This window comes from Barbatula barbatula (genome assembly GCF_947034865.1).
Source record: "Barbatula barbatula genome assembly, chromosome: 11".
Taxonomy (NCBI): domain Eukaryota; kingdom Metazoa; phylum Chordata; class Actinopteri; order Cypriniformes; family Nemacheilidae; genus Barbatula; species Barbatula barbatula.
The window spans coordinates 5145621-5154762 of NC_136774.1; the positions used below are offsets into that span (position 1 = coordinate 5145621).

At 37.1% G+C, this 9142-nt stretch overlaps 1 protein-coding gene across 1 annotated transcript; it reads right to left on the reverse strand.

Annotated features, from left to right (window-relative positions):
* Positions 1–3260: 3260 nt before the first annotated feature.
* On the reverse strand, positions 3261–8003 carry fam110a (family with sequence similarity 110 member A). The gene is made up of 2 exons (XM_079466926.1): positions 7811–8003; positions 3261–5860 (listed from the first exon to the last, which is right to left on the reverse strand). Exon 2 carries the CDS (start codon positions 5757–5759, stop codon positions 4491–4493), a length of 1269 nt encoding a protein of 422 aa, XP_079323052.1. The 5' UTR covers positions 5760–5860; positions 7811–8003; the 3' UTR covers positions 3261–4490.
* Between the last annotated feature and the right edge of the window lie 1139 nt (positions 8004–9142).

The window sequence follows — 9142 nt, forward strand, 5'->3', positions numbered from 1 at the left end:
ATAATTCCAAATATCTCTCTTTGTGTTCAACCGAACATAGAAATGTATACATGTCTGGAACAACTAGAGGGTGAGTAATTCATGACAGAATTATCATTTTTGGGGGTGTATCCCTTTAAGAATTTTCACGCAAGAAAATTTGATGTTCCAAGGAAGTCATAAATGGCATGATGATGAGGAAATCTTTGTGTGAGTGTTTATTTTGGTGATAGCTCTGACAGAATGATTGTTCCAAATAAGCAAAACTTTATGTATTGAGTGCTTGACATAGTTTTTTACTGTAAGATGTTGCTGAGTCTCTGTCTTGTTGATCTCCTCCCAGGAACATGTTGAGGGATGCACTGCAGGAAACATAATGTTCGCTTTGAAGAAGTCAGGTTTAAGAGACAAATCAAAGACGTGTGGGGGCAGCTGTGTGATGTAACAGCACTTTGACATCTACCAATGGAAGTCAGCTCATGTGCCTATTACATAAAAGCTTTCGCTGAGCCCATATTTGGCTGTTAAATCTGACGTATCGCACGCACCACCATAAAGGTAAGGTCATTTACTGCTTCCGTCTAAACGCTCAAACAGATGCTGCAGAGGCAAACAACAAAAAATGCTTATATACGAATAAATGAATAGATGCTTGGACCCGGAAATTCTATTTCTTACGTCCCCACTTAACAACCCAATAGGCTCACTCAGTGATCTGTTAGTAATTGAACAGAGAAGTCGTACACTCATGAAGGTCTCAAAAAGACCAGCAGGGACCAGTGCACACTGAATGCTGAGCTCATTGCATTGTAGGATATGAACCAAAGGAAGATGTAAGAAAGAATAGCCAATGGCATTGACAGCACTGCCCTGAGAGAGAGAGAGAGGAGAGAGAGAGAGAGAGAGAGAGAGAGAGAGAGAGAGAGAGAGAGAGAGAGAGAGAGAGAGAGAGAGAGAGAGAGAGAGAGAGAGAGAGAGAGAGAGAGAGAGAGAGAGAGAGAGAGAGAGAGAGAGAGAGAGAGAGAGAGAGAGAGAGAGAGAGAGAGAGAGAGAGAGAGAGAGAGAGAGAGAGAGAGAGAGAGAGAGAGAGAGAGAGAGAGATTGGTTATAGACAAGATTGGTTATAGAAATGATAATTTTGTCTTAAAGTACAAAAGAGAAAAAAGACCCAATTGGAATTAAACACTCCTGCTTACAAGTCGGTCAGCGATGGCATCCCAGGCATGATGAACAGTATCAAAGAAAGACGTCTCCGTCTGCAGATGTAGAGCGAATGTAAACACACAGGGAATGAGGGATGATGGGAAATGACAGTGTATTTCCCATGTAAGAGAGATAAGATTGCAAAGATGTACAAAAACAAAACAGTTGAAGCAGTTAAACTAAAACTACAATTTTAAAACCTTTCGTAAAGTGTTTATTTGGGTTAGAACAGTGGAAAGAGACAGGACATGGCAGGATGATAGAGAGGGGAACAGGAGCTGAAAGGACCTTGAGCCGGGTCTCAATCTCAAGTCCACCATACTGTAAACAAATTACAATAAAAAACGTTTAATTCTACTTTTGAGCAATAATAGAGATAATGATAATGTATGGCCTTAAACAGGAAAACATACATTTCTAAATGATAGGATTCCACATGGATGCAAATCACTACACTGTATTTTAGTTTCTATCAGTGTTACATTTAAAACAAAAGGCTCCCTTACTCATACGTTATTTATACTTTCCCCTCATTTTAGAATAATAGACAACTCAGGAAAAAGTAGCCACCATTTGACTACCACAGAGTTTTGGGCATTTTATCCAGCAGCTTCTTAAAATCTCATCCTAAGATTCTTTAGAAACAGTATTGATGGAGTCTAAAGGCTTTCTTTATTATTCCACCATCCATTTCAAAACATTACTTAGTAATGAAAGGAAAACATTGTTGCACAATTCTATTTTTGTCTGCAGAATTGAAAGCATTTAACCCTACGCAAAACAAAGGTTTTAAGTTCCTTATAAACATTGCAGTCAAGTGAGCCTTCCGTTTCTGAACGGTTATGTAATTTATAAACAACTTTACTATGGTAAAGGAACTAAGAGTGGTGTGTTTTCTTTCTCTTTTCCCGTGTTCATGACAGATACAGAAGAAATCAATCTGTTCTTTTTCTGCAGCCGGCATACTGCTGTCAACGGTCTGGGGATTTGGTCATCTGTTGCTTTTATTATATGAACACAACAACCTTTTTCACAGATTTTCTTGGTTTCACTGGTGCTTTTTATTCAGAGGAGAGAACCAAACTGAAGTGTAAGTGGACCTCTCACAGGCTCTGCGCACTATACAAAAGCCTGTCAGTCACACAAGAACTTATTCTACAAACAAATGTAATTTCTGTTCATTTTCAAATTTTCTTTAAAAATCCCTTTATTATAGACTAATGTCATGCTTCAGCGTGTGTAATTTTGCATTATGCCGCTTTATAACGTGAAGGACCAAGAGTGCTATCTAGGCCTAGAAAAAATACGAAAATTAAGTTTTAATTTATCCGTATCAACAATAAAATATATTAAAGGAATAGTTCACCCTCGATAAGAAAATTCTGTCATTATTTACAAACGCTCTTGTCATTTCAAACCTGTATGACTTTCTTTCTTTTACAAAAGACATTCTGTAAATTGTTGGTAACAGAAAACCATTGATCCCCATTACATACAATAGAAGTCAATGGGGACTTTTGGTTACAAATTTCTTTTTAAATATCTTCTTTTGTGTTTTGCAGAAGAAAGACAGACAGGTTTAAAATTACAACCGGGTGATTAAATGATGACATCATTTTATTTTTATTATATTCCTTTGACAAAATCCAGTGCCATTAGAATGAAACTTTTGCATTACATTACGCTTTTATTCAAAGCGACTTACATAGCATTACACTATACATTTGTTTCTGTGCAATTCCTGGGATCGAACCCACGTTGCTAGTGCCATGCTCTGACCACTGAGCTACAGTAAAGCTGTTAGTGATAAGTAATCAGGTTACTTTTACTATAAAGTACAAAAACTACTTAAAGAAATGGAATGGGCACTAGAGAAAGGATTCAGCAAGGTCAAATCCGGTCTAAAAAGATTCTACGCACTGGTTTACTGTCCTTAATAATAGGAAAGCATAAAAAGTAAACTGTTACAAAAATGCTGTGTTTTAATGCTATTTTTATAACCAAGACGTAACATCACACTAATAATGCCCCTGCATTTGTAAATGAAGAACAATGGCAATACAGACACGGATTGTTTTAAATGCATTTTTATCTTTAATCTTGAAGGGTTCTGATCTGTAATTTAATAGTACGATCTGATACACTTTTAATTTAAATGGATAGTTCAATAATGCATTTCTTTGTTTTGATGAACACAGAGAAAGAAATTTGAAAGAATGCTTATAACCAAACAGATCTTGGACCCCATTACTACCAAATTTACTACTTTCTGTTGAACACAAAAAATATATTTTGAATGACGTAGAACAGAAAACCGTTCTTGCATGGCAGTTTTCTATCCCTTTAAATCTGATATTCAAAATTAAATCTGCACTCTAAACAATAATTCTGTCGAGTTAGTAAATATCACAAAAATAAAGAGCTATTTTAACTTAATAAAATATTTTAAAATCAGATGTATTTACTGGGACATTACAAATTATATTTTTAATAAATTCCCCTAAAAAAATATTTTAGGGGAATTCTAATAGGAATGTTTGAGTTACTCAGATTTACTTATTTTTACTTACATTTACTCAATTTAAATAGTATATGTTATTGATTTCGCAGCTTTAAAATTAACTTTTGTGTAAAATGTTTCACGTAAAATCACTGTTACATATTTGTGTATATGTTGCATATAAACATTGGGGTCACGTTCCAAAAAACACTAGTTCATGTTTGTATGATAAATAAAAATGAGTTTTAATGCAGAATTGTTCCATGTACAGTGTAGTAAAATAATAATAAATATTCATCATTAGCTGCAAAATGGGCATGTTATACTGTTAACATTACTATACACTGCAACTGCATGAAATTATATTCAAGAGCTCATAGATGTAAGCACTGTTATTGTTTGAAAGATATTGTGCCTGCTTTCATCCTGACAAGTGATGCTTGGCACAAATAAGACTCTAGAATGAATGATGACAAATAATAAAGACATTAGAGACACTAAAATTTAAAAGAGAAACGTGTTTTTCTGCACTAGTCGAACCAAGCATTTCAATATACTGGTTCTTTTTCAACACATTTAAAAACACTCTCTTTATCTGTCATCAATGCACCAAACTCTAGCCTTTTGTTGTGCTAATGTTGTAATGTAATGTTGAGAAGTCAAGTGGGTCACTCAAACAAACATCTATTCCTGGCACGGAAATAACACACAATATATTCTTTACTGTGCCTGATAGTTTAACTTTCTCAATCCTTGTAAAGCTGCTTTTCAATAAATTTGAATTTAATAGCTTGAAGTTGAGGAGTGGCTACATACTGTCCACCTTGGGACTTTCTTTGGCCTGACGCATTCCATAAAGCCACTTGATGACTCGTGCATTTCTTTCTATAACAGAAATGCCGTAACCAGGCGGTTCATCTTTTGCTGCCTCTTCTTCCTCCTCTTCCTCACCCTCAGCCGTATGCTCAGATGCCGGGGCGCTAGCGCTGCGAAGACGGGAAACAGACACAATGTCTGAACCTGGTCTTGCTAGCTCCTTTAAATCGGAGGGGTTAAGTCCGCAATAATTAAAGAAGCGCTCAATCTCCGCCCCTGCCCGTGAAAAGCAGTCGCTGACATCTGATTTTGACCGTGTCAGTGAAGGACGCTTCTTGGAGCTTGTTGACGAGCAGTGAGTGATGGCTGGAGATGGTGGTGACTGGAAGTCATTAAGGAATGAGGGTACCGAGGTCGGAGTCATTTGGGTAGGAGATGTACATGACGTAGGTTCAGTGTTTGGAGAGTTCAATGGGCTTGATGGAGATTTAGAAGTGGGTGAGATTTGGGCAGGACCGGTAGGTGGCTTAATGGGTCCTCGAGAGGCACTTGTAATGTTTTGAAGATGTTTGAAAGTAATGGGGTGCTGCATTTGCTGTGTATATGGCCTGAGCAAACGCAAAAGTTGCATTGGAACATGTGGCATGGTGGGTTGCCCTGGTGGGCGATTTTGAAACTGTTGTCTACCAGGCATCCTTGTATTAGGCAACTGTGGCCTGACATCGACTCTCCTTACAGTCATGACGGGACATCCATTAGCACCTAAAGCATCTGCTTTTCCTTGACTTGTTGGAGTCGATACAACTAAAGGTTCTTCCAACGCATTTAGAGTCGGGGAGAGGGGCTTGCATGGGTCAGCATCCTCTTGGACTTTCTCAGTGATTCTAGGTTGCGTAAACACTGCAGAGGTGGTTGTATCATCAACGCCATCGATCAGTTTGCAAAGATGTTCCAGGTCAAGGGGAGGAGTCTCAGACTTAGTTGGCCGTGCAGGGACCTTCCTTGTCGGCTGTTGAGCACCAGGTCCACTCTGGCTGTTGTTGGAAGGACAAGTGACGGGCTGCTGTTTTTTTAAAGCCACCTGCTGGGTCTTGACATACTTGAACTTGTCTGCTTCCAGACGTTCTACTGCACTGGGTTTGCGTGTCCCAGGGGAGGATTTGACTGGACAGCGGGACTCTGGGTTCCGACTTGGCACGGCAGAAGTTTCAGCCAGCTTTAGGAATCGCCGTGGAGACGGTTGTAGAGTGTCAATTGACATACTTGGAAACAAACAACTTCAACTTCTTTGCTCAGTATAAACCAGTACCATTACTCATTAACTCATCTGTGATCGAAACAATGGATTTATTTCTTGTACGCCTGTGGAAGCAAGAAGAAAAAGATCACTAACGGACAAGTCGAAAACTATCAGACCTTAACTTCACGTTCACGTTACAAAATATGTTTAAGTAGAGTTCAAGTATATTTTAAGTAGACCGTATGTGGTGAGTGTACTCATATCAATGTACTAGTGGTAGACATGTACACTATTTCAATACTTGGGAGTAGCTTGGCCCACTTATTAAAACTATTTAAGTATACATTTGCCCGGTTTCACAGACAAGGCTTAAGACTAATCCCAGACTAAAATGAATACTTGACCTGTCTAAACTGAAAATAACTTGCCTTGACATATCTTAAAATATGTCAGTGCCATTGTTTTGTCTCAAGATTCAGTAATGTTGTTTCTAAGTATAAATATCCTAGTTTAACTAAGGTCTAGTCCTGGCTTAAGCTAAGTCTTGTCTGTGAAACGGGGCCTTTAAGTGAAAAAGTAGAAAACTACATTTCTGTAGTATGGCAGCTATACTGAAAGTGCATGGGTTTACTGATATATATGGGTTCAATTCTTAAAGAGGACTTTTTTTGGTTTATGAAAGTACACTTTGATGTATACTCTATACTAGTATACATAAATATATGTTTTCTTTAAGTGAACTTACCATCATGTAAGTTTTTTGTAATTGAGCTTAAAGGTCAAGTTAAAAATGATTTGTCCCCTTTGCATTCTGTACATACATTCAATCCTTTGGCTGCATGTTTGAAAGTATGTAAGCAAAGAGTCTTAGCAAACACAACTAAAGTGCCCTGAAGGCTATTGATGGATGAGCAGGATGAGCAACCATTATGAGACCATGCAGCTCATTAGGATCCATTAGTGCCTTAAAGGAAACCATGTTCTGAAGTATATTGATGCAATTTATCAATGTCTCATAGTTAATGCATGATAAAGTCTAAAATCTGTGAAATCTTTTAAATGCCACTATCCATGATGCATTCTTTATTTATCAAACCGTGACATGAAACCTCCCTAGAGCTGGATGTTTTTGTTATAGCTCTCAGTTATGTTTTAAATATCAACTTAGTCTTAGATGATAAAATGGTTGAGGATGAACAAAAAAATAAGTTTGGACATGTAAAACCAATGTAGATTATATGGATCATTTAGATTTGCGTCAATTTGATGAGAAATGTTTGAGTCCGTATTGAATTTTGATTGCGATCTTGGCCAAGTTTAGATTTTGATATTGTTGGATTGAGACATTTGTGAGTTTTCTGGGTCTTTTGCTCAATAGAAATGAGATATAATCAGATACATATGTTCTTCATTTTATTTCATTGATGTCTATTGGAAATATTTGTGATATTAAAGAGAGCTGTATTTTTCATTCTTGCCCTCTAGTTGATTTGATAAACCAAGGGAAATTTTATTGTGTCTGATAGTATTTTGTTTAAAGTGGTTTTGTTCAAAACACTACTCAATTTCTGTAGACCTAAAAAATATATGACGCAGACACGTCAACTCACCGTCAACATGTTTATCGTTCCATTTTACCCAAGAGCCGGCACTCCACCTAAGGTTAAAGTGCACATTCTCACTCGCCCCTGCCTTTTTTCTATTCAATCTATTATTTTGTATGTTTATTTCACACTCTTTCGTTTTCTCCTTCATCAACATGTCAAGCCCATTCTCTCTTTCACACACAACAATGGAGTTCGTTCCCAAGTAAGTGGACTAAATACTTAAGGCGAAAAAGATAAGGTAAACAAGAATCAATGTAACATGAGATTTCACCATTCCAAGGACAAGATACGACATGTCTTTACATGGTTCAGAGATATATGTCTAGAATCAGAAAAGTTAGGACTTTGGGAAGATATGTCTAAACAAAGCACGTATGTTACGGGGTTAGTCAGGATGTTTGTTCAAAGGTTTAGCATTGAGACACATTCACAGACAGAACCACCACAAATACTCCAAACACATACCTGTGACTGCCTTTGGGAACTGAACTGCACCGGCGTCACCTTCAAACTGGAAACGTAGATATCTCCACTGCCCTGGCAGCATGCAGAAACGATTCGGTTGTCTCTTCGTGCGTGCGTGTGACACAGTAAAGTCACAGATGGTACATGTGTTTGTTAAGGAGAAAGTAAAACTTGCCAGACCAGTTTGACTATCTCTTCAAAAACTCCTCCTGCCCTTTTTTCTGTTCCCGTCCAATCAGAAACTCAATTGCACAGCAGGAAGTGAGTCCCATACAACCTTTGAGTCACCTGATCACAGAATAATGGAGCAACCTTTGCCTTGAGAATACTGTCATGCTGTCTCTTGTCTGTAATCTCTATTCGGTAAGATATTTCCATGAACTAAAAAAGTTTGCCAAATGTTTACATTGTGGTCTGAGAAATAAAGGGAGAATGGTTACGAGACAACTCAGTGTAGGTATTTCTTGAGTGTCATTCCAAAGCAAAAGATGTGGATGTGAACATCACACCGCTTGTTTTTTTACTTTTTAAAACTTCTATAGGCAGTTTTATCCAAGTAGCTTCAGGTCTTTATTTTTGGTTATCCCTGAGGCTTAGCAGCTAGTACTATAACAATCCATTTTATATTTTATTTATATGAATATTTTATTGTACATTCATTGTAATAAAACTACTCAACTTCCGGTAGACTTCCGTTAAGAATCAATATCCGTTAAGTTTATAACTTTTTTGTTTATATTGTTGACGCCGAAGCCATCTATAGAGCTTTTTCACAACCTCACAAAAAAGTGAAAAGAAATGTGTGCAAAAACATGGGTTTCACGTGGGATTCACACCAAAATGTGCCAAAAACGCAAAATTCACACGTGACTACATGTGTTTTTTGCACATGTGCAGTTCGTGTGTCTTTTGTGTAAAGTTAACTTTCCATTTTTGCAAAGCAGCTTTAGAGCAAAACACCAAATCTGTGCAAACATGTAATTTCGGTCCATAAAAATACCATAGAATTACCACAGAATTTACTTAAATGTACAACATCAAGTCTCCAATGCAAGTGTTCAAGTTGTTCAGGTTAAAGTGTTTTTTGTTCTTGATCTTTATTAAATATATTTAAAGTTAGGACCAGACAACATCTGGATAAAGATATAAACAACCACCATGCTGAATTTAAAAGTACAGTCCACAATGGGATAGTTCATACAAAACGTTAAAATTCATATCATAACAATACTATATGACTTTTTGTCATTTGTTTGAAATATATTTTCTTTTCAACAAGAAAGAGTCAACAACAGGTTTGGATGAATAAATGAAGACAGAATATAGGTTTTT